This window comes from Eumetopias jubatus, unplaced genomic scaffold (genome assembly GCF_037043125.1).
Source record: "Eumetopias jubatus isolate StellerSeaLion01/CBP00866 unplaced genomic scaffold, mEumJub1_p1.0 scaffold_11, whole genome shotgun sequence".
NCBI classification, from domain to species: domain Eukaryota; kingdom Metazoa; phylum Chordata; class Mammalia; order Carnivora; family Otariidae; genus Eumetopias; species Eumetopias jubatus.
The window spans coordinates 66,592,706-66,619,900 of record NW_028274817.1 but is presented as its reverse complement, the minus strand read 5'-3'; the positions used below and the strand labels follow the sequence as shown (position 1 = coordinate 66,619,900).

Sequence of the window (27,195 nt, the reverse complement as noted above, 5' to 3'; positions counted from 1 at the left end):
TGTGACCATCAAAAATATCTCCAGATAGTGCCAAATGTCCCCTGAAGGGCAAAATCACACCTGGCTGGAAACCAATGGTCTAATCAAACATGTTTAGCATCTGTATGCTGAAAGCTACAAGACATATGAAATGAATCAAATAAGATCTAAGTAAATGGAGAGATATTTTATGTTCACTGACTGGAACACTCAATATAGTAGGGATGTCAATTCTCCCAGTTGGTCTAGAGATTTAATAAAAATCCATTTAAAAATCCTACATGGCTTCTTTGTAGCTATACACAAGATTATTCTAAAATTATATGGACAGACAAAAACACTAGAATAGCCAAAACAGTTTTAAAAAGAAAAACACTGGAAAAAATCTCACTATCTTTACACCTTACTATAAAGCTATGACAATAAAGTCAATGTGGTGTTGATGAATGGAGAGACACATATATATAGATCAACAGACAAGAACAAAGTCCAGAAAAAGAGGGGCGCCTGGGTGGCTCAGTCGGTTAAGTGTCTGCCTTCGGCTCAGGTCATGACCCCAGGGTCCTGGGATCGAGCCCTGTGTCGGGCTCCCTGCTCAGTGGCGAGCCCGCTTCTCCCTCTCTCTCTGCCTACCACTCTGCCTACTTGTGTTCTCTCTCTCTGTCAAATAAATAAAATCTTAAAAAAAAAGTCCAGAAAAAGATAGACACACACACACACACACACACACACACACACACTATGGTAGAGAGAATAATGGCATCATAAAATCTCCATGTACTAATGTACTAATCTCCAGAACCTGTGAAGATGATACCTTACATAGCAAAACAAACTTCGCATGTGATTAAACTAAAGAATATGAGCTGGGGAGAGTATCATGAATTACCTGGGTGGGCCAAGCATAATCAAAAGGGTCCTTAAAATAAGAGGGAGACAGGGGGGCGGGATCCAAAGTCAAGAGAAAAGATATGACTAAAGAGGCCAAGAGTCAGAGTCCGAGAGACTGAAGATGCTGCTGGCTTTAAGATGGAGGGAGGGGCCACAAGTCCAGGAATGTCAATGGAAAAGGCATGGAAATGGATTCTCCCCCAAGAGGCTCTGGAGGGAACACAGCCCTGACAAATGCTTTTATTCTCACCCAGGAAACCTAATTTTGGACTTCTGACCTTTACAAAATAATACATATGTGTTGTTTTAAGCTATCAAGTATGAAAAGTTTTTACAGAAGCAATAGGATACAATGGAAATTCATTTGGGAGAGTATAGCCTTTATGTTAGGAACAACTAGACAAAACAATGAACTTTCAACTAAACTGGATACAATAATTTACTCAAAATGGAGCATAAATATAAATGTAAAAGGTAAAAATATAACTTTTAGAAGAAAACTCAGGAGAAAATTGTAATGAACTTGAGTTAGGCAAAAAGTTCTTAGATATAACAACTAAAACATAATCCATAAAGGAAAAAAAATGATAAACTGGAACCTATCAAAATTAAAAACTCTTGTTCTATATAAAACACTCTTAAGGGAATTTTTTTAAAGGCTACAGATGGGAGAAAATATTTGCAAATTATATATCTGAGAAAGGTCTCATATCCAGAATGTATAAATAACTCACTGAACAGTAAAAACAACAGCCTAGCTAAAAATGGACAAAACACTTGAACAGACACTTCACCAAAGCAGATAGATGGTTGGCAACTAAGCACATGCAAGGATATTCAACATCATCAGCCATTAGGAAAATGTATATTGAAACCACAAGATACCACTAAATGCCTGACAATATCATGTGTTGGCCAAGAAGTGAAGCAACTGGAACTCTCATACACTGCTGGTAGGAAGACAAAAATAACCATTCTGGAAAACAGTCTGGTAGTTTCTTACAGAGTTAAAAATACACTAACCATGACCCAGAAATTCCACTCCTAGGTATTTATCCTAGAGAAGTGAAAACTCAGGTTCACACAAAAACCCGTACTTAAGTGTTTATAGTCACTCTAGTTATAACTGCCAAAAGGTGGAAAGAAACCAAATGTCCATCAGTGGATATAGTACATCCATACTATGGAATATACCTCAGCAATAAAAAGAAAACTACTGATATACTCAATGACTTGGATGAAGGACAAAGGCATTATGTTGTGTGAGAGGAGCCAGCTCAAAAGGTTATATACTATATGATTCTATTTATATGGTATTCTCAAAATGACAGAACTATAATGATAGAGGACAAATCAGTAGTATCCAGCAGTTAGGAATCTGAAGAGGATATATCCACAAAGGGGTTACACAAGAGATTTTTGGGGTGGTAGCACTTTTCTGTATCCTGACTGTGGCAGTAATTACGTGAATATATCCATGTATTAAAAGTCATAAAAGAGTACACTTTACCACATGCATATAAAAAGTAAAATTTAAAAAATAAAGCCAATGTCTCAGGCCACACCAGAACTGGCTCCCCAGCGGCTGGAGAGGTCTAAAAATAAGGCTAGGGGCGCCTGAGTGGCTCAGTTGTTAAGCGTCTACCTTCAACTCAGGTCATGATCCCAGGGTCCTGGGATCGAGCCCCACATGGGGCTCCCTGCTCCGCGGGAAGCCTGCTTCTCCCTCTCCCACTCCCCCTGCTTGTGTTCTCTCTCTCGCTGTCTCTCTCTCTGTCAAATAAATAAATAAAATCTTTAAAAAATAAAATAAAAATAAGGCTAGATGTTAATATATTTCAATCAAAATTGATGCAGTATGGCATTTAATCCCCCTGTTGTTTTCTAAAAATTGAGAAACTATTTTTTACTGGATTATAATGTGACAGAAGTTGTTTCATCTATAACTGCAATGCGCCCATTAATTTACTATTAAGTACAAGAGAAATAAAAGGACTTATTATCACAATTATTTTTCTTTCCTAGATCAAAAGTTTAAATCACATATATAAATAATCTTCTAAATTCTTGAATTTTCAGAGACTGGTATATAATCAGGAAATTGAATTTGTTTAATTTTAACTTGGAAATGCACAGTTTGGGACATTAATTAAATAATGGAATTAAGGAAAAAGTACAATCACCATAAAGGACAGCCGAAAGTATGCTGTATCTATAGGATGCCAAATTTACTGGTCCATATGATCAGTTTGTTGAGGGTCTCAAATTCTAGATTTTACAGTGACTTTTCCCTTTTTGGTCATGAAAGTATTGTCTATATTTGAGGAACCCAATTCTTCCAGACCTTTTTAATACCTAAATTCCTCAATAATTAATCTCTTTCACAGCAGCCTCTGATAATTAAGGACTCTGAAACTAGTGCTGCCAAGAAGGGCCCAATATATGTGAATAGGTAAAAGACCGCTCCAGTTTCAAAAGGATCAGGAGAAAAAACATAAAGGACAAGAGCACTAAACTGAGACATGATTTTCAAGGCAAAACAAGGAGAAAATAAAAGTATACAACATACTCAGACAATTTGTAAATACCATCCCTTCCAGAAAACAGAGATAGAGGGAAAATTTCTGAACTCATTCTAGGAGGCTACCATTACCCTAATATCAAAACCAGGCAGACATTACAAGAAAGGAAAACTCTGGACCACTATCTCTCATGATCACAGATAAAAAATTCTCACAAATATTAGCAAACCAAATCCAATAATGTATAAAAATAATTATACAACATGGCCAAGTGGAATTCATTCCAGGTATGCATAGCTGGTTCAACATTGGAAAATCAATTAACGTAATCTATCACATCAACAGGCTAAAGAAAAAAATATCATGATATCAATAGAGGCAAAAAAGGCACTAGACAAAATCCAACACCTATTCATGATAAAAATTCTCAGCAAACTAGGAATAGAATAGAAAGAAACTTCTTCAACTTGATTAAGGACACCTAAAAAAAACCCTATAGCTAACAACGTACTTAATGATGAGAAACTAACTAGATGCTTTATCCCTAAATTTGGGAACAAAGTGAAGATGCCCTCTCTTATCGCTCTTGTTCAACATGGTACTGGAAGTCGTAGCTAATGCAATAAGAAAAGGAAAGAGAAGCCACACATAATAGGAAGAAATAAAACCATTTTTGCAGATGATATGATTATCTATGTAAAAATCCAAAAGAACTGACAACAACAACAACAAAAACAAAAAACCCTCCTGAAACTAGTAAGTAACTCTAGCAAGGTTGCAGGATACAAGGTTAATATACAAAAGTCAATTGCTTCCCTATATATCTCCAGTGAACAATACATGATTTGAAATAAAAAAAATAATATCAGTTAAATTAGTACCCAAAATTATATAATTAGGTATAAATCTAACAAAGCATGTTCAGGATCTGTATGAGGAAAACTACAATACTCTGATGAAAGAAATCAAAAAGGAACTAAATGAATAGATTCCACGTTCATGGATGGAATGACTCAATATTGTCAAGATGTCAGCTGTTCCTAAACTTGCTCTATATATTCAATGCAGTCCAAATCAAATTCCCAGCAAGTAATTTGGTAGATATGGACAAACCGATTCTAAGCTTTATAGAGAAAAACAAAAGACCCAGAATATCCAACACAATACTGGAAGAAAAAAACAATGTCAGAAGGCTGACACTACTTGATTGCAAGACTTACCATAAAGCTACCATAATCAAGACAGTGTAGCACTGGCAAAAGAAAAAACACATGAATAGAACAGAACAGAGTCCAGAAATAGAAAAATATACACAAATATATTCAACTGATGTTTGACAAAGGAGTAGAAGCAACCCAGTCGGGGGAAAATAGTCTTTTCAAAAAATGGTGCTAGAACAAGTGAGCGCGCAAAAAAAAAAAAAAAAAAAATCTAGACACTGGCCTTTCACAAAAATTAACTTCAAATGGATCACAGTCCTAAATGTAAAGCACAAAGCTATAAAACTTCTAGAAGATAACATAAAATAAAATCTAGGTGGCCTCTGATTTGGCAATGACATTAGATATAAAACTAAAGGCACAATCCATGAAACACTGATAAGTTGGACTACATTAAAATTTAAAACTTCTGTGAAAGACACTGTTAAAAGAAGGGAAATACAAGCCACAGACTGAATGAAAATATTTGCAAAAAAAACTATCTGATAAAGGACTGGTATTCAGAATATACAAAGAACTCTTAAAACTCAACAATAAGAAAATGAACAACCCAATTTTAAAATGGGCAAAAGACTTAACAGATACCTCACCAAGAAAGATATACAGATGACCAATAAGCATATGAAAACATGCGCAATATCATGTCATTAGGCAATATCAAATTAGAACAAAAATGAGATAGCATTACACACCTATTAGAAAGACTAAAATCCAGAACACTGACACACCAAATACTGACAAGGATATGGGGCAACAGAAACTCTCTTATTCAATGCTGGTAGGAATGCAGAATGGTACAGCCACTTTGGAAGACAGTTTGGCAGTTTCTCACAAACTAAACATAGTCTTAACATATAATCTAGCAACTGCACTCCTTAGTAATTACCCAAATGAGCTGAAAACTTATATCACACAAAAATCTTGCACACAAATGTTTACTGCAGCTTTACTTTATGCCAAAATGTGGAAGCAACCAAAATGTCTTTCAAAAGGTGAATGGATATACATACACACTATATGGTATGTCTATACAATGGAATGTTTTTCAGCAATAAAAAGAAATGAACTATCAAGTCATAAAAGAGACATAAATGACTCTGAAATGCATATTGTTAAGTGAAAAAAGCCAGTCAGTAAGAGCTACATACTGTATGATTCCAACTATATGACATTATGGAAAAGGGCAAAACAACAGAGATAGTAAAATGATCAATGGTTGTCAGGGATTTGGGAGGATGGAGAGATGAGTAAGTGGAACACACTGGATTTTTAGGGCAGTGAAACTCTTCTGTACGATACTTTAATGGTGGACACATGACACTATGCATTTCCCCAAACCTATAGTAAGTACCCAACACAAAGAGTGAATCCTAATGTAAACTATGAACTCAGCTAATAATAATAATGTATTTTTGCTTTTTCACAACAGGTCTGCTGCCAGAACACAGGTGTCATGAAAGCCACCACTCAATCTAAACCAAAATGGGAAAGGAAAAGAATCACATCAACATCATCGTCATTGGACATGTAGATCTGGGCAAGTCTACCACTACTGGTCATCTGATCTACAAATGCGGTGGGATCGACAAAAGAACTATCGAAAAATTTGAGGAGGAGGCTGCTGAGGTGGGAAAGGGCTGCTTCAAGTATGCCTGAGTCTTGGATAAACTGAAAGCTGAACGTGAATTTGGTATCACCATTGATATCTCCCTGTGGAAATCCGAGACCAGCAAGTATTATGGGACCATCATTGATGCCCCAGGACACAGAAACTTTATAAAAAACATGATTACAGGCACATCTCAGGCTGACTGTGCTGTCCTGATTATTGCTGCTGGTGTTGGGGAATTTGAAGCCAGTATCTCCAAGAATGGGCAGATCCGTGAGCATGCCCTTCTGGCGTACACACTGGGTGTAAAACAACTAATTACTGGTGTTAACAAGATGGATTCCACTGAGCCACCCTAGAGCCAGAAGAGATACGAGGAAATCGTTAGGGAAGTCAGCACCTACATTAAGAAAATTGGCTACAACCCCGATACAGTAACATTTGTGCCAATTTCTGGTTGGAATGGTGACAACATGCTGGAGCCAAGGGCTAACATGTTTTGGTTCAAGGGATGGAAAGTCACCCATAAAGATGGGAATGTCAGTGGAACCACACTGCTTGAAGCTCTGGACTGCATTCTGCCACCAACTCGTCCAACTGACAAGCCCTTGCATCTGCCTCTCCAGGATGTCTACAAAATTGGTGGTATTGGTACTGTCCCTGTGGGCCGAGTGGAGACTGGTATTCTTAAACCTGGCATGGTGGTCACCTTTGCTCCAGTCAATGTTACAACTTAAGTAAAGTCTGTTGAAATGCACCACGAAGCTTTGAGTCAGGCTCTTCCTGGGGACAATGTGGGCTTCAATGTCAAGAATGTATCTGTCAAAGATGTTCATTGTGGCAATGTGGCTGGTGACAGCAAAAATGACCCACCCATGGAAGCAGCTGGCTTCACGGCTCAGCTGATTATCCTGGACCATCCAGGTCAAATCAGTGCTGGATATGCACCTGTACTGGATTGTCACACAGCTCACAATGCTTGCAAGTTTGCTGAGCTGAAGGAGAAGATAGATCGTCATTCTGGAAAAAAGGTGGAAGATGGTCCCAAGTTCTTGAAATCTGGTGATGCTGCCATTGTTGATATGGTTCCTGGCAAGCCTATGTGTGTTGAGAGCTTCTCTGACTCTCCTCCTCTGGGCTGTTTTGCTGTTCATGACATGAGACAGACGGTTGCTGTGGGTGTCATCAAAGCAGTGGACAAGAAGGCAGCTAGAACTGGCAAGGTCACCAAATCTGCCCAGAAGCTCAGAAGGCTAAATGAGTATTATCCCCAATACCTGCCACCCCAGTCTTAATCAGTGGTGGAAGAACGGTCTCAGAACTGTTTGTATCAAATGGCCATTTAAGTTTAATAGTACAAGACTGGTTAATGATAACAATGCATCATAAAATCTTCAGAAGGAAAGGAGAATGTTTTGTGGACCATTTGTGTGTGTGTGTGTGTGTGTGGCAGTTTTAAATAGTTTTTAAAATCAGTACTTTTTAATGGAAACAACTTGACCAAAAATCTGTCACAGAATTTTGAGACCCATTAAAACAAAAGTTTAATGAGAAAAAAAAAGAATAACGTATTTTTAAATAATTGGTTCATCAGTTATAACAACTGTATCATATTAATGCAAGATGTCAGTAACAGAAGAAATTGAGTGGGATTTGGGGTGGGGGGATATAGAGGAATTCTCTGTCCTTACTGCTCAATTTTTCGGTAAGCCTAAAACTTCTCTAAAATACAAAGTCTTTTAATTACAAAAAAAATACTCCAGGATATAAATCATACTTCTCAACTAAAGGCTTTAGGTAGCACTGTTTCATTTTAAAAAGTGTTTTTCAGAAAATTTTTTAAGAATCAAAGTTAAGCAAAAAGTGCATGAATCTTCTGAGGTTGCAAATGTAAAGACAGTAACTAGAAAACTCTAGCTCTTCCATGAAGCCTTCCCTTAAATGACTAATTGCTGAAACTCCCATATATCTTCATTTGTGACTCCCTTTGGATATTTATATATAATCATTATTTGTGTATTTTTCTCCTTCAGTACACTCCAACTCCAGGAGGGAACGCAAGGCCCACATTTTATTCATTTTTGCATTCCCAGCTGCCTAGAACCATATCTTGTACCTAATAGTCACTCAACAAATGTTGCTCAATACATATTTCTATGATCTGAATGTCCCCCTGGCAAATTCACATGTGGAATCCTAACCCCCCAGAGTGATGATATCGGAAATGGGGCCTTTAAGAGGTGATGAGGCCCTTATGGAATTAGTGCCCTTACAAAAAAGTCCCCAAAGACCCTTCTTAAGCTTTTACACCACGTAGGTTACAACGAAAAGACAGCCATCTATGAACCATCTAGTTTATGGTGTTTTTTATAGAAGTGTAAATGGACTAAGACACATATATTATTCCTTACTATTAATAATACATATATTATTTCTTAAAATAGATGCATTCTTGAAAAAAAGGATATTATTTATATTTTTGTAAAATACCCTCTCCCTTGAAATTATTTTATAATTTTAAATAAAGCTTATTTTCATTTGCAGGTTTTTAACTGAGGTATCTTTTTGTACTTGATACTTTAATGTTCTGTGCTTGCAAATTCTGTCAACTAAGTGGTTCCAAAGATGGTGCTGGTTAGAGAATATGAGTAAACTTTTTTACAACATTAAAATAAACACTTATTTTATGAAAACATGATTTTAGTAAATATGTTTAATATTTTCCTTAAATCCTGACACAGCTGTATGTGATATACTAACAGAAAGGTTAAATTAAAAAAAAAAATCCTTAGACCTCAAAATCCCCAGATTAATAATAATGTGATACTCCTAGGATATATGTGTGGATGGTAAGAAAAGGCACTGCATATGATTTGTAGGGATTTAAGGAATGAAGGCAAATAGTGTTCTATCTCTGTCTGTCTCTATCTCTGTCTCTCTCTTAGCAGCAGAACCCCTAAAATATATCTCATATAGGACTCCAACATATTAAAAATAGAATTTCTGCAACTCAGAAGAAATACCAACCCATCCTTCTTGGCCTTCTCTGGGCTGCAAGGCATCTTTACATAATACAGTTTATCTTAAAAAATCTTTGCTGGAGACAATGATAGCCTTATGACCTTCAGAATGAAAAGATCATTAGTAGACAAGTAAGCAGATGGTATGCTGTGGCCCCATATGTTAAGCATGAAATTATCCTCCCCTTTTCTTCTTCTCACTTGATATTTCTCTTTTTCTGTCCTCCTCCTTCCTCAGGGATGCTTCTGGCCTTGCTATGAAACCACCACATGCTGCTCAGATGCTGGGTGGCATTCATTAATAATAATAGCTGAGAAGATTCCTGTACCTGCCCTAAGAGTCCCACAAGTACATGGAGGAGGTCAGGAAGACCAGAGTATAAAGGGGAATAGATTGGTCCAAAGTGCTTATATGCCAAAGCATGTAATCAGGTTGAAAAAAAAACATAGGAAGCCAACGAATGAAAGGGATAACAATCCATCTTTGCATATCAAGTATAAATCACACCTGTAATACTACCAAAATTAAACAATGACCAGGTTTTAAAGATTGGGAGAGTAATAATCACTTTTAAACTGAGGACAGCAGAGAAGCTAGAAAAATGATGTTAGGAATGGTTAAACGCTAGTACTATCTATTTCTAAAGTTATTCTATGGTCTAGTGAAAAGTAAACTGTTTTTCTATATGTTCTGAAAGTAGAAGCATGCAATCATTATAATATCAAGTAATTTATTTCTTTTCCTAACTCAAAAGCAATCAAACATACTTTTTGAGGACTGATTTTCCTAAATTAATTTCTGCTTACTTATTAGTTTATATGAGGTTAGTATAGCACTATCCATTCTATCAGTGCTCAGTATTTATTGAGAGAAGAATCAAATATTAGCCTTCTAAAAATATTTCAGTCCTTAAGAAAGTTACCTTGACCTATTTTTTATACCCTGACATTGACCTGTCACCAAGCAACAGAAATCTGTATTTTGAACAAATGAAATTCACTCCAAAAATAAAATCTAATATAAATGTCATTAACACTCCTCCCTTCAACTAACCTAATTAATCATGTTCTAACCTGTTCTCTTCAATTCAAGAGGAAGTCCAGAAAACAATCTGCCTTTAACTTGTCAGCCAAGTACTTTCATTCAGCTAATAAAGCATAAAGGCCAATTTGCTAATCCTGCCTTGCACAAGAGCTCAGAATAATCTTTATCCTTAAGTAATTTGTAGGTAAAAGACAATTCTGCCACCAGTACTGTGCTAAAAATATGAGTTCAAAGAATTTCAACATTAGCTACCAAAATTAGATTTATAATATTATTCTCTCTGTTCAGCTTAAATAAACAATAAAGTATGGATTCTTGGTCTGTTGTTTAGTATCCTGATTTAGTCTTCTCCCAGGGAAGTGGTCTAGTTCATTGGCAGAGTACTCAACAGAACCAATAGATGAGAGAGAAGAAAAGACAATGAACAGTCGGACTGAATTATTCTAGTTTTACTCTCCAATCACTCCTTTCCTGTTTCCACTACTTATTCCATTATTTATTACCCTATAGGAGCACATTTATCACAGGTTCTGTCTGTAGTCATTCCATTCCTTGGTGAACTAATCTGCATTGTTTTACCTCCCCCCCTCCACTATTACCTCTTAATCTCCCTAGCCTGGGGCTTCTTCATGAACTTGTCTTGCATTTTATATTATCAGCTAAATATCTCTGTCTCAACGTTCGATTAGCATCTCAAACTTAACTTGCACCAAACCAAAATTTTCATCTTCCCAAACAAGACCACCTAACTTCCTACCTACTTCTGTTAAAAGCATTTTTCTTCTCTTATCCTTGGCATCAGCTTTGAAACCTATTTCTCTTTTACTTCTAATATCTGATCCATTGCTAAGTCTTGTTGATTCTACTTCCCTTACCTCACAATATCTCTGTATCTTCTCCTTGCATATTACCATTTCTACCACTACTCCAGTACAAAGTGTTATTACTTTTCATTTAGATTATTACATCAACCTCATAACTGGCCAGTAAATATTTGCTGAATGAATACATGAAATGAAAATCAATAGTATCCCTACTTTAGTTCTCTTACTACCCTAATCCATCTTATACAACAGGATCAGATTAATTTCCTAAAGTATAGCTCTAACATTATTATTCTTCTACTCAAAATACATATTCCTAGTTCCAACGTAATTAAGTTTTTGTTTCACAGTTAAGGTATTTCACATTAGGAGCTCCATCTATCTTTCCAAGATAGTTTCTCTGAAACACTATCCCCTCACTAGAGCAAAGCTGGACTATTTACTACTCCACACACACTATATGCCCTCTCTCATCCTGTCCATGTTACTCCTATACTTATAACAATCCTACCTCAATCCAACACTATCTCAGACATCACCTCCTCTGTGAAAACTTTACAGACTCCCCATCTTGGTGGTTTTTTCCTATGAAATCACCCAATATGTGAATGGTACTTCTTTTAAATTATTTATGACCTACTTTGCAGTATAGCAATAAAATGTAACTTCTCTTATCCTGTATGATTTGAGAGAAGAAATATGCTTTATTTATATTTGAATACTCTGCAGGGCCAAGAACAGTCCTTTGTATGACAAGTTCTCAATACACATTTTTAGAGTAAGGAAAAGAATAAGTAAATAAAAGGCAACATACCTGACGTAGAGAAGAAATGAGTGATATGACCTGGGTTCTAAAACAATGTATTAACCCTTACACATAAGAATGGCAGTCAAATTTTCAGACTTTTTAACCATATTTTTGATGGAAATCTAAATTAATTTATTTTTATTTTAACACATGTTTTACTACGTGCCAAACACTGTTTCAAGTCTTTTGTATGTTAATTTATTTAATCCTTATAAAAATAGTATTTTACAACTTGGGAAACTGAGGCATGAAGACTAAGCAATTTGCCCAATGTTACATTAGTAAGTGCCAGAGCCCAGGAATTCTGACTCCAAAGACTACATATATACCATAATTACATATTGTACCTAAAGATATATACTTCACTGACTTTAAAATCTGAGTAAATTGAAAATAAGGTTTTTTCCTTCAAAGTTCAGAGTCATTATAACTGCCTTATTAAAATGTGCTACATACATTAACAGAGATAAACTGAAGAAGCTGCTAAGATATAGAGGACCCCTATACTGAGTGGTACAAAAATGCCCAGCTTTTGTGGGTGTATTTTTTTTTTAAGTTTTCCTGTGTTTTTCCCTTCACATTGTTGTTTACCACTTATGGCTATCAGTGTGCCTAAATGTGTCTTCATCCTCTTTTCAGTTTACTGGGAGCTGAAAACCAAGCTTACCAGAAATATGTATTAAGAAAGAGCCAACAGGGCTCTGAGGAGATTCTTTTATAAAGTTCCTAATGCTTTGTCACAACTAATGATCCTTTATCTTACACTGGTTTCAGGAGTGAATTCCATTAAGTTGAGGCCCTTAAATCTGATCCACAGATAAACTGGGCATTACCATATAATTTCTGACTGCATAAAATAGTTATGTAAATGAGGGTCCTAAAAGTTAACAGTGCTATCCCAAAGTAGCTTTTATCAGCTCAAGTTTCATTATTAGAAAATGCCATACTATTTCTTAGTTACAGCAACAAACAATGTATAATTTCTCCCATTCTTACCTTTGCACCACCCAAAAATCCCAAGGAAATGGCAACCCTAGCTCGTAGATCTGGCCTGTCTTTGGGCCACACATAAGAAAGCATTGCTTTTATGATTTTCCGAGTATCAACATCTTTTAACTGTTGAAAGAGAGAAAACAAAACAGTAAGTAACATGTCATTTCAAATATAACTGCATTTCAATAATGTAGAATTATGTACATATTTGAGAAAAATTTGCAAACATTTCAAACATAACTTTTTTTATTCAAGTATAATTAACATACAGTGTTAATGCAATCCCTATCAAAATACCAACAACATTTTTCACAGAACTAGAACAAATAATACTAAAATTTGTATGGAAACACAAAAGACCCTGAATAGCCAAAGCAATCTTGAAAAAGGAAGAACAACCCTATGATCCAGCAATCACACTACTGGTATTTGCCCAAAGAATACAAAAACACTAATTCAAAGAGATACATGCACCCCTATGTTTATAGCAGCATTATTTATAATAGCCAAATTATGGAAGCAGCCCAACTGTCCACTGATTAATAAAGAAGTAGTAGTAGGATATATACAATGGGATATTACTCAGCCATAAAAAGAATGAAATCCTGCCATCTGTAATGACATGGATGGAGCTAGAGGGTATAATGAAAGTTAAGTCAGTCAGAGAGAGACAAATACCATATGATTTTACTCATGTGGAATTTAAGAAACAAAACAAATGTGAGAAAAGAAAAAAAAAAAGAGAGAGAGAAACAGACTCTTAATTAGAGAAAACAAACTAATGGTTACCAGAGGGGAAGGGAGTGGGGGACGGATGACAATTACGGAGAGTACTTGTCATGACAAGCACTGGGTGATATGTGGAATTGCTGAATCACCGTATTATACACTTGGAACTAATATTACACTATATGTTAACTGGAATTAAAATTAAAACTAACCAAAAGACCTAAACTGGAGGTAACATAGTCCCAGATTTCAAGATATACTACTACAAAGCTGTAGTAGTTAAAACAGTATGGTACTGGCACAAAAATAGACACATAGATCAATGGAACAGAATAGAGTGTCCAGATATAAACCCACACTTTTATGGTGAATTAATCTACAACAAAGGAGGCAAGAATATACAATGGGAAGAAAACAGTCTCTTCAAAAAACGGTGCTGGGAAAACTGGACAGCTACATGCAAAAGAATGAAACTGGACCACTTTCTTACCATCATACACAAAAATAAATTCAAAATGGATGAAAGACCTAAATGTGAGACAGGAAACCATAAAATTCCTAGAAGAAAACATCGGCAGTAATTTCTTTGACACTAGCTACAGAAATGTTTCCCTAGATGTCTCTTCCAGCAGGGAAACAAAAGCAAAATTACACTATTGGGACGACACCAAAATAAAAAGCTTTTGCACAGTGAAGGAAACTATCAAAAAGCCAAAACGACAGGGGAGAAGATATTTGCAAACATAACTTTTATTCTGAATCTAAGGTCAGTATCTTTCAAGCTCAAACTATCCTGGAGAAAAAGAAACTATACAAATTTCTTTTAAAAAGCTACTTATGAATGGATAAAGAAGATGTGGTATACATATACGATGGAATATTATGCAGCCATCAAAAAATGAAATCTTGGGGGCGCCTGGGTGGCTCAATGGTTAAGTGTCTGCCTTCGGCTCAGGTCATGATCCCAGGGTCCTGGGATCAAGTCCCTCACCAGGCTCCTTGCTCAGCAGGGAGCCTGCTTCTCCCTCTGCCTGCCACTGGCCCTGCTTGTGCTCTCTCTCTGTCAAATAAATAAAATCTTTAAAAAAATGAAATCTTGCCATTTGCAATGACTGGTTGGAACTAGAGGGTATTATGCTAAGCAAAATAAGTCAATCAGAGAAAGACAATTATCATATGATCTCACTGATATGTGGAATTTGAGAAAACAAAGCAGAGGATTATAGGGGAAAGGAGGGAAAAATGAAACAAGATGAAACCAGAGAGGGAGACAAACCATAAGAGACTCTTAATCTCAGGAAACAAACTGAGGGTTGCTGGAGTAGAGGTGGGTGGGAGGGATGGGGTGGCTGGGTGATGGACACTGGGGAGGGTATGTGCTATGGTGAGCGCTGTGAATTGTGTAAGACTAATGAATCACAGACCTGTATCCCTGAAACAAATAATATATTATATATTAATAAAAAATAAATGAATATAATTTGAATGGAAAAAAAAGCTACTTAATTTTTTTTTTTTTAAAGATTTTATTTATTTATTAGAGAGCGAGCAAGAGAGAAACAGCATGAGAGGGGAGAGAGTCAGAGGGAGAAGCAGGCTCCCCACTGAGCTGGGAGCCTGATGTGGGACTCGATCCCAGGACCCCGGGATCATGACCTGAGCCGAAGGCAGTCGCTTAACCAACTGAGCCACCCAGGTGCCCAAAGCTACTTAATTTTTTACTTCCAGCTACAGCCATCCTCATATTGCCAAAAAGTTATTCAGTGGGGGCAAGAGGATGTGTACTGTACATTTATTTCTCATCTATTAAGCTATCAGTACATTACACAAAATGTAGTCAACATTTCAATATTTCCATCTTTGTGGTCAAAATCTTTATATACTTTTGGGCTCTTTATCAATATGTTTATTTAAAATAGTTTGGAGCCCTCAGTCAAAACTCATGATAAAGTAGAGTTGTAATGCAATGTTTAGGAAAGTAGGAGTCTTGATATTAATTATACAGAACAGAGGTTGGATTATTAAAAACTTCAACAAAAACACAATTTTCCAGTCATGTTTAATCCGACCTAAATCATCTTCCATTTTTCTTTCTCTCAAGTTCCTGAGGCAACACTCCCATGAAATCTTTTTTTAGTTTCAGCTTTTAGAGGCAGAATATTAAGAATCAAAACCACACTTTGTAAAGCCAAAATAAGATCAATACATATATATTCCAAAACGACTATGTTATTATAGCTGGCAAAATAATCTCCATTTAAAAAATTGAACTATCTACTCACCTTCTGGAATAGATATTTTAAAAAAATCCCAAAAGTTAATGCTCATTGATGGTGAAGTTGTTATTGAAATGGGCACTCTAACACACTATTAATGGGAGAGTAAACTGAAACAATCTATCCAGAAAGCATTTTGATATCTACCATCAGCTTTTAAAATTATTTGCCCTTTGTGTCAAGAATTCCATTTCTGGAAACTTATACTTTACAAAATACTTAAAGAATATGAGCCAAGCTGAATCAATTTTACTTCATAAAAATTTCTTGAATCTGTCTACTTCTATTTTCACTACCAACCTAATCCATAACCTCTCACCTAAACTACTTGCAACATCCTCCTAAATGATTTCTCTGCATCCACTCTGCTCCCTGTTCAATTAGTATACCCTGCAATCATATATTAGTCATAGTTTAAAACTCCTCAGCTGCAACCTACCACTCTTAAGATGAAGATCAAAGTCCATAACATTGCTTGTGAGGCTCTGCTTGGCTTGGCCCCTGACTACATCTCTAGCAATGTCTTACACCACTGCTTTCAGTGTTCATGCCATACTAGCTTTCTTTTCTTTTAGTTCCTCAAATATGCTATAAACCCTCCTGCCAAAGGGCATTTGCATAATACCATTCATTCTGTCTGGAATAATCTCCTTCTGTGCAATACCAACCCACTCTCCAACCTCTCCAATGAGTGAACTGCTAGCTCAAGCAGCAGTTCTTCAATGAGGTCTTCCCTAACCACAGTCAGGATCCTTGTCTGTATTCTTTCACAGAGTATTCCTTCTTCCAGAGCATCCATTTCAATTATAAACTACATATACAGAAGTGTGATTATTTAATTAACATCTGCTCCCCTGTTAGAATTTAATTCTATGTGAGTGGTAACTCGGTGTTTTGTGCTCACTATTGTAACCCAATACCAATATAGTGGCTAACATACAGTAGGTACTCAACAAGTATCTACTGAATAAAAGAACAAAATATTTAGCTACAGGATGTTTATTCTCATGCTGTTTTAACAGGAAAAATTTGGAAACAGCCTAAATGATCAATAATGGGGAACTGTACAAACAACTTATAGTAAATGTATACAACGAAGTGTAGCTCTTCAGAAATATATGTAGTGACACAGAAACATGTAAAGTGAAAAAAGCAGAGTACAAAACTTATTTTTCATGTTAAAAAAAGTGATGTGTGTATGCATTTACACATGCAAACAAATGAGCCTGAAAGCAATACCCCCAAAAGTGTTAAACTAAGTAGTTGTGAGTAGATGGAATCATTGATAATTTTTTACATTCTTTTTGCTTGCTTGTCTTTTCTGTAGTTCATATATAAGAAAAAATTTAGTTCACTTTGAGGGAGGAAAGTTACACAATTTCAAGTAGATTTACACAGCAAGGAATGGAGGAAAACTGTCAACATATAAGAAACCCAGGACAACACATTATGTTATACAGGGTAGTTTTATATTATGGTTATTGCCCCCAAAGCTTGGCAAACTATTTTTCTAGTTTAAGTCTCAGTTTACTGAGTAAAGAGCAACAGCAATAAAACTGTCTGAATTGTACCAAATACAGGACTACATTTCTGGCTGCTTTAAAGATATAAGGTGGCAAAAACATGAAATGCTGAAAGTACAGTTGTTAATGTTTTATTTTTTACACACATATATATGCTCTCATAACCAGTAAGGTATTTTTAAAAATGGGAATAAGGCTATAATTTTAAAATTCACTTTTTTTCAATCAAACTATTACTAAATAAATATAATTTAATGCATTATAACACAAACTGAGGCATTTCAACCACTTTCCCATTTCACAAGTTTTATCTTTTCTTGATGGAATAATGACAAAAAGGCCCTGTTTCTGCATACCTTTCTAAACATTCTCTGTCAAAACCCTCTACAACACACCACAAAATTTTTCAATAAGGACACAGAGAAGTTATGGCTAAGAGCAAGAAAATTATTCTAGTTGGCTTAATATTGCATAAAATGTCACCATTTCATTTAACAAAACGGGTTCTGAAGTTGTGTAATCATGCATTATGAGTCCATTCAGCTATAAAGTATATGACTTCAGTTATACTTTAGATACACTATAAAGTTCGAAAAATGTCTTTTTTTTAAGTGGAGGCCAAATCAAAAAGGCATATCAGAGGCTGAGGCACACTTTTAAAGAATTTCAAACTAACTCATTCCTGCTGCACAAGAGTAAAATAACACTGGAGGTCTCAATACAGATTCTGAAAGACCATACACCACCTTTCAAAATCACCAGAATCATCATACTGTGGATACGCATAATTCATACACTGGACACGCAATGGTAATCCTGAAAGACAAAAGGGTTATCTAAAGCCACAAGCTGGAGACTGAATTCGAAATCACCTTCATTTCAACTTACTTTTCTTTTTTGTTTGTTTGTTTTTTAAAGATTTTATTTATTTGAGAGAGAGCGAGAATGAGAGAGAGAGAGCATGAGAGGGGAGAGGGTCAGAGGAAGAAGCAGACACCCCGCTGAACAGGAAGCCCGATGTGGGACTCGATCCCGGGACTCCAGGATCAGGACCTGAGCCGAAACCAGTCACTTAACCAACTGAGCCACCCAGGAACCCTCAACTTACTTTTCATTTCAGATTAAGCAACACAAATAGCATACATACCCCTTTAAGATCATACTCTTAAAGAAAGGGTGGAAAATATAGGAAATGGTCAAGGAGGATAAGAAATAAGCTTATTTGAAAACATACTGTGTAAGGAGTAATTACAGTATAGGAAAAAAAAAAAACAGTGATTTAAGGAAAGGAAGTTCTTTCTCAGGGGTCAAAATTCCTGAAGCAACCAACGGTTGATATCATAATTTTTATTTAAGCCTCACTTACATGTGAACAGGAAACATAAAATTCTTTCACTTTTCTGTTTATCATTTTCACAATAAGTAAAATTTAGAAGTTATTTTAAAAAAAACATAACTGTGATGACATAACAAAAGCTCCCTAAATTCGAATGCTATAGAAATACCATTAAAAGGCCTATAAAAGTAGAAGTGAATCTACTTTCCTCTTTACTAACAATAAATACAATGAGGCCTTCTTGCTATAGCTAAATAGCTTCAAATTTAAAAATGTGGAACTGATATTTTAAGCCCCATTAAAACTAGGACTATGTTAGTATGAGGAATAAAAGTTTTTACAAAGGTCTCAAATATATACTAGAATTAGCTTGCCATAATAAAGGGAATCAATTGGATTCAGAAAGAAAACACAAAGGTCATACAAGAGAGAATTCAAATAGGCTCCCTATCCCTCTGTATGGTAGCAGATTGTATATTTTTATCCTAGAAAAGAGTTTGGAAGAAAAGACTTGGGAACATCAGAGAGCTGTCAAAGAGGAGATGAAAGTGACTGAAAATAAGGTGGGCCAACAGAAAAAAAAGCAGATGCCACAAAAAGAAACCTGATAGCAGAAATAATGCTCAATAAATATTTATTCAATTAATAAATTAACTATTCTTAAACACATGAGTACAAATTGTTATTTATTATATTTAGGAGGTATACCTATCACTTGATTTATTAAGTCATCTTAACTTCTGACAGGTTTTTAAATATTTACTTATTTGGTATTAATATATAGTTTCATAAGCCTTATGAGGTTGGGCAGGTAAAAAGAAATAATGAAAGGAATATCTATTTATATACAGGGAGCTGAAACAGCACAAACATAGCACAGTGGGCCAAAAACAAATACATAAATAAAACTGGAAGCATCTGACCCAATAGGGTATAAGTGGAAAGCCACAAATTGCACTGTTTATATGCAGCAGTACTGAATTCAACAGTATGACCTGAGGGAGAGATGTAGTCTCTCACAGCCATAAGTGCTATAAGTGAATACCTGTAACTAATAACTATGTGGATAGGGCACAAAAAGGACAATAAAAAAATCAAAACACATCTGGAGCAGCTCACTTGGTAGAATTTTAAGATATTGAAGAAAACTGCATATTAATAAGCTAAATATGTATTTTGCTTCTCAGATCAGTAGCTTCATCTCTTTCAGCAGAAAAGTTTGTCAAGCACTGAAGCAAGAACAATTTTTTCCACCAAGAGTCCACTGCTTCCAAGGGTGTACAGCTCATTGGATTTTGATAAAAAAATTAAAGAGTAAGAAAAAAGAAAATGATCATTTTTTTTTAAAGATTTTATTTATTTATTTGACACAGAGAGAGAGAGAGAGATCACAAGACGGGGGGGGGGGGGAAGGGGCAGAGGGAGAGGGAGAAGCAGGCTCCCAGCCGAGCAGGGAGTCTGAGGTGGGGCTCGATCCCAGGACCCTGGGATCATGACCTGAGCTGAAGGCAGACACTTAACCGACTGAGCCACCCAGGCACCCCAGAAAATGATCATTTGATAAAAGTAAAAGAAGCACCTTTTCTTTAACTGATATGGAATGTATCTAAGAATTCTGGTTTTAAAGACATTCCTGAATTGAGGGGCACCTGGCTAGCTCAGTCAGTAGAGCATGTGACTCTTGATCTTGGGGTCATGAGTTTGAGCCCCATATTGGGTGTAGAGATTACTTAAAAAAAAAAAAAGACATTCCTGAATTCTAATAGCAAGAAATTTTCTAATCCTAGATCAAGGGACTAGTTAATAAAGAAACTACTTGGGGGAGGGGCACCTGGGTGGCTCAGTCGTTAAGTGTCTGCCTTCGGCTCAGGTCATGATCCCAGGGTGCTGGGATCGAGCCCCGCATTGGGCTCCCTGCTCTGCAGGAAGCCTGCTTCTCCCTCTCACACTCCCCTTGCTTGTGTTCCCTCTCTCGCTGTCTCTTTCTCTGTCAAATAAATAAATAAAATCTTTAAAAAAAAAAAAAAAAGAAACCACTGGGGGCAAAATCTCTGCTGAGGAAAAATAAAATATATACTAAAAACTTTGGATGCAATTTGTTTTGTATAAATGTGCACAACAGACTGAATGCTTTCTCCCTAAAGAACCAATTTAGCAGCAGATAATTTGGAAGTGCCCAAAGTGGACAGTGGAAACTGTCCAGAAAAGAGAACTGTTGTTTCAATCCATGCTAAAGATAACTAACTGCAATTAAAGGAATAAATTCACTACTTCAATATTATTAGAAATAACAGTGGTTTGATAAAAGCTAGGTCAAAGGACAAGAAAGTTGAACAGATGACTAATGGAAAAACGGAGGGTAACTGATATTATTGGGGATGTAAGTATATAGTAAGTTTATGGATGGGAGATGAAAGATATATTGTCAGGAAAAGCTTTACTATTATTGTTACTTTCTCTATACCTTAAGGTTTGTTTTCTATTCTCTGTTGGTCTAATACCACAAATGAAGAGTTTATCTAGCAGTGAAAAGGCCCTAAAACTAGCTTATGGTACATATGAGATGCATCTATAGCCATAAGTCAATTTAATAATATATAATAAAAAATAACAAGCTGACTGATATTCACATTGGCCAGTTAATCCCCTATCCCAAAAGGAAGTCAACTGTAAAAATCAAATAAAGATCATAAGGCTGCTTGATGATGAATAAAATCAGAGCTAGAAAACAGCCTCTCCACTTCATCCTGGTATTCTTGTCCATTGGTCTAAGTGTCCACTCATCTTAACAAGCCTGGAGATTCATTATTCCATTATCTCCCCAGACTTCCAATTTTTTAATACTCCAAGTTGCTGTTCCACTCCTTTTGATTATAACAAGATTTGTATCAAACCTCTCTGATTGCACTAGTAAGTGCTAATCTCTCTTTTAATACTACTAGCTTCTGACTATATCCAATGAGGATCTGTTGCTAACATAAAAAAAAAAGTATGTCAAGCAAAGTCTGGAAAGTTGTCCTTATTTTAAGTTCTTCATTACTCGTGTTATAATGAGCACAGAATGAACTAAATTTACTAATAGATAATTCTTCAAAAGCAGCACAATAAAAAAAGTTTAAATGCAGGAGTATAGCACCAAAATTCTTCAAAAATCTGAAGATTCTTAATAGAAGACATTAATTTTATAATTAAAACAAATAATTTCTTAATTTATCTATTTTAAAAACAAGAGCTTCCAAATACTGAAACTGTCATTCTTTTTTCACAATCCCTTTTACTACAGGGATTGGGTAAACAGATGATTTAAATACCTGCTGAGCAGCATTATTAATTTTTATCAGTAGTGTTAAGAACACGCAAGTGGCGCAGCCTACTGTGGAAAACAGTATGGAGGTTCCTCAAAAAGTTAAAAATAGAACTACTTTACCAGCTGGCAATCTCACAACTGGCTATTTACACAAGGAATACAAGAACACTAATTCAAAGGGATATATGCACCCCTATGCTTATAAGAGTATTATTTACAATAGCCAATATATGGAAGCAGACCAAGTGCCCATCAACTGATGAATAAAAAAGATGGTGTGTGTGTGTGTGTGTGTGTGTGTGTGTGTGTGTGTGTGCGCGCGCACACGCATGTGTATATATAATGGAATATTCAGTCATAAAAATGAAATCTTGCCATTTGCAATGACATGGATAGAGCTAGAGAGTATAATCCTAAGTGAAATAAGTCAGAGAAAGACAAATACCCACATGATTCCAATCATATGGAATTTAAGAAACAAACAAGGAAAGGGAAAAAAGAGAGAGAGAGAGACACAAAGCAAGAAACAGACTCTTAGTTATATAGAACAAACTGATGGTTACCAGAGGACAGGGGGTGGGGGATGAGTTAAATAGGTGATGGGGATTAAGGAGTACACTTGTGATGAGCCCAGGGTGATGTACGGAAGTGCTGAATCACTATACTGTACACCTGAAACTAACATAACACTGTTAACTGGAATTAAAATAAAAATTTTTTTAAAAGAATATGGGTAATTAAATAAATGGAATAAGTAAATGAAGGATTTATCAGGCAGCTATGGGACATTCTAGGATCTTTCTCAACTAAGTGTATAGAAGGGGAAATTTTTTTTTTAAGATTTTATTTATTTATTTGACAGAGAGAAAGCACAAGCAGGCAGAGCAGCAGGCAGAGGGAGAGGGAGAAGCAGGCTCTCCACTGAGCAGGGAGCCGGAGGGCTTGATCCTAGGATCCCAGGATCCCTGAACTGTAACAGAAAACTAAAGATACTTTTATGTCCCCAATTATTAAAAATGAAATGGATATAATCTGAATTTGAGAAGCAAAAGGGAGGGGTGACTGGGTGGCTCAGATGTTTAAGCATCTGTCTTTGGCTCAAGTTATGATGTCTCAGGCCTTGGATGGAGCTATCATGACCTGAGCCGAAGGCAACCGCTTAACTGACTGAGCCACCCAGGCACCCTAGAAGGGGAAATGTTAACCTCAAAACACACACACACACACACAAACTGCTTGTAAGTGCTAAATCTAATTTACCTATTTATTTATAAGGCTGGATTATATAAAAAATAACCTCAACCAATGCTATTTTAAATAAAGAACTAAAATGTTTAGGTTGATAACTTTTTTCTTTTTTAGAAAATCATGAAATTTTTTGTTTGTTTTAAGCCCAAGAGAATATCATCCGTATTAACCATGGTCAATTCATAAGGTTTTGTATTAAAAACCTGTAGTTATATGAGTCAATCAAAATATTCTGGAAGATAATAATCTTGAATGCTTGTGTGTGTGTGTTCTATGCAAGGACGATCATGTATAAGAATCTCCAGTTACTTGCTATTTGCTCTTACCCCTTCTTTTGGGTCTGTGTGGAGTCCTCCTCCTGCATGACCATGCCAACATGTCCTCTTTTCTATCAGTGGCCAGGCCTGGAGAGCCTAGTTGAAGAGGATACCAAGTCATCCATTAGCTATTATAGAATTTCGGATCTTTAAAACTCTTGACTTAGAAAGCTTAATCTAATGTCCCATACAAATTCATAGGCATAGCTTCTAGCTTAGCATAATAAAGCAAAACACCTTCATGATTAGCTTACAGATACACAAAGAATGTTGAAATGTAACTAATACTCATACAGAAGTTACTTTCTCTAAATAGCTTTTGAAATGTTTGAAAACTTATATTACACTTCTACTTGGTTTATACCAGTTTTCTTACTGTCATTTGCTATTACAGCACTATGTAACCTATTACTCTATCACTGGCAAGCAAAGTATATCATATGGTTAATTATATCCCACTTGCTTTCCACATGTATACAATTTTTTTGCTTTATTGTTCATTTTACATAGCTGATTCTTTTCCTTATTCTTGCTCATATGTGTCTGTGTATGTGTGTGTGTATTTTTAATACTTCCTGTCTGTCATATGCTATAGTAATATGCATGCATGTTTTGTCTTTCTTATTACATGGTGAATTTTTTGAAATTAAAGACAGCCTCTTTTATCCTTTTATCTCCCATGGCCTATAACACAGTGACTTGCACATGGGCAGGGTAGATTTCAATGCTTAATGAATTAGCTTATAAAACAGAGCTAGCTATAAATCTCCCAACTAGCCTTGAAAATATGCAAACATCTTGCCTACTTTTAAGAAAGGTCTTAAGTAAGACTGATTCTTAGGTTAGATAAACATAAAAGTTTTACTGGAGAAAATGTAATAGTCATTTGAGAAAATAAAATAGTTCATAAAGACAGTAAAGATTAGGCTCAAAATTTAAGCTTGCTGCTATTTAAAGGTTTTCCTCAATTAAAACATACTTAATGAAAGAAATGCATATAATAATGCTCCTTCAGCAGCCATAATAATAATAATTAATGAATTAATGAACGGCAAGTTCTTTACAAACACAAACGTGTATCAATGCCAAAGCTCTGGGCCAAGCTATGAAAATGGAATCACAAAACGCAAAACTGCCTTCTTATTCACACCTGTTTAGAACAAAAAAATAATTGCTATAAATGGGTTATTAATTCTTGGATCAACAATCTTAAAGCATTTTTAAGGGGAAAACATCAAAATATAAATTGTCTGACAATATCTTTTTGTGACATCTTTTTCCGTCTAAAAGACTAAGCAACAAATTTTATCAAGGGGTCTGATGAATACCCCACAAGATAATGAGGTCTTTGACAAAGCAAAAGATTTTGAAATGTAATTCACTTTTATAGCCTCTGCATAAATTAGAACAATGCCTTGTACCTTGTAATGGCAAATAATTGTTAATCAAAAAAAAATAATAAAGGAAGTACTCAGGGTTTAGGTTGTCTTCTAATTTTCTAGCTTTTTTCTATCTTGAAGAATTGCCTGTATAATTTTAGAGCACTGAGAAATTTTAAAGTTGTCTTTCACTTACATTAACAATGAAAAATAACCCTTATCAACAAGTAAACTAAGTATCAGGCTCTAATAAGCTTAGAGTCCCTTGATACTCTGCCATCTGAACATCTTCTAAGGTAAAGGAACTTCACTCACTTGCAAAGCTTACAAGCATTCCATATATCACATACAAATTACTGGGAAAAATTTAAGCGTCAAAAAGCTGCCATTACATTTATAAAAGCATTCTAAAAATGTTACTGTAGCTGGCACTGATCTCAAGAGATTCTGACAGAGTTCTGCAGGAGTAGAAAAATAATCAAGATATCTATCCCTATTTCTACTAGCAGGAACATAATTTCTTATTCATCTCTCAGTATTTAGAAAAAAATGAAAAGTATTTAGAAAGAAATGAGAAACACAAAATATGTAGTATTAATCTGAAAATGCTCAAAGGGCTTGCTAATTTTTTGAGTTATACGTGGAAGTATCTGCTTAATCTTACCCTGGTAACATCAAATATCTGTCTTGAGTTGCCTTTTCCCAGTCTCTGCCATGTAGTATGTCTTAATGACTCTGGGATCTGCAGAAGAGAAAAAAAGAAGGAAAAATTTTCATAGTAAACAATTAATATTAAAAGATTTCCTCTACTCTCCTGTATACATTTGTTAGGTCCAACTGGCCTAAATGTCTCATTGAAAGCGACTATTTCCTCCTTGACCTTCTGACTAGTTCATCTATTCACTGATGTTAAGTGTGGTGTTAATGTTCTCTACTATTACTGTATTACTACCAATTTCTTCCTTTATGTCTCTTAATAGTTGCTTTATGTATTTAGATGCTTCCATGTTGGGTGCATAGATATTTAAAATTGTTATATTCTCAGTCCGGATTGTTCCTTTTATCATTATGTAGTGTTCTACTTTGTATCTTGTTACAGTCTTTGCTTTAAAGTGTATTTCGTCCGATATAAGTACGGCTACCCCAGCTTTCCTTTCACTTCAGTTGCATGATAAATGTTTTTCCAGACCTTCACTATCAATCCACATATGTATTTCGGTCTGAATGGAATCTCTTTTAACAAGCATACAGATGGGTCTTGCAATTTTGTCAATTCAGTCACCCTATGTCTTGTAATTGGAGCATTCAGTCCATTTATATTTAGGTCAACTGACAGGTGTGTACTTAATTGCCATTTTGTTACTTGTTTTACAGTTGTTTTTGTAGTTCTTCTCTCTTCCTTTCTTTTCTTGCTCTCTTCCCTTGTGGTTTGATGGCTTTCTTTAGTGTTATGCTTGGATTCTTTTCTTTTTATTTTTTGTGTGTCTACTACACATTTGGGAATTGTTGTTACTATTAAGTTCATATATAACATCTAAAGTGTGTAGCAGTCTATACTCAGTTAGTGGTCGCTTAAGATCAAACCCATTCTAAAAGTACTCAATTTTTTACCACCTCCACATTTTATGTATATGATGTCATACTTTATATCCTTTTATTTTGTAAATCCTTTGATTTTTGAATACATAACTGACTTGAATGTTTTTGTATTTAACCTCCATACTGATTTTATAAGTTATTAATCTACCACTTTTATGTTTGCATTTACTTGTGAATTTTTTTCCTTTCATAATTTTCTTATTCCTGATTATGGCCCTTTCTTTCCACTGAAAGAGTTCCCTTTAATTTTTCTTGAAGGCCAGTTTAAAGGTTATGAGCTGCTTTAGTTTTTGTTTATCTAGGAAACACTTTATCTCTCCTTCTACTCTGAATGATAACCTTGCTGGGTAAAGTATTCTTGGTTGCAGATATTTTCCTTTCAGCACTTTAAATACATCATGCCACTTTCTTATTAACTGCAGTGTTTCTGATGAGAAATCAGTTGATAGCCTTATGGGGTTTCCCACATGATATACATAATATATATACAAAATTCCATCCAAAAATAGCAGAGTACACATTCTTTTCAAGTGCACATGGAATGTTTTCCAGGACAGATCACATGCTAGG

At 35.5% G+C, this 27,195-nt stretch overlaps 1 protein-coding gene and 1 pseudogene across 4 annotated transcripts in view; one reads left to right on the top strand and one right to left on the bottom strand.

Annotated features, from left to right (window-relative positions):
* The window catches only part of ABCB7 (ATP binding cassette subfamily B member 7), a 161,851-nt gene that overhangs the window by 48,404 nt on the left and 86,252 nt on the right, over window positions 1-27,195 (bottom strand). For all 4 annotated transcript variants that reach the window (XM_028101441.2, XM_088028728.1, XM_028101442.2 and 1 more), the window contains exons 2-4: window positions 25,691-25,768; window positions 23,657-23,743; window positions 12,915-13,034 (exon numbers count right to left, since the gene is read on the bottom strand). In XM_028101441.2, coding sequence (XP_027957242.1) covers window positions 12,915-13,034; window positions 23,657-23,743; window positions 25,691-25,768 — 285 coding nt within the window. The remainder of the gene's footprint in view (window positions 1-12,914; window positions 13,035-23,656; window positions 23,744-25,690; window positions 25,769-27,195) is intronic.
* On the top strand, window positions 6,959-7,554 carry LOC114207475 (elongation factor 1-alpha 1 pseudogene; annotated as a pseudogene).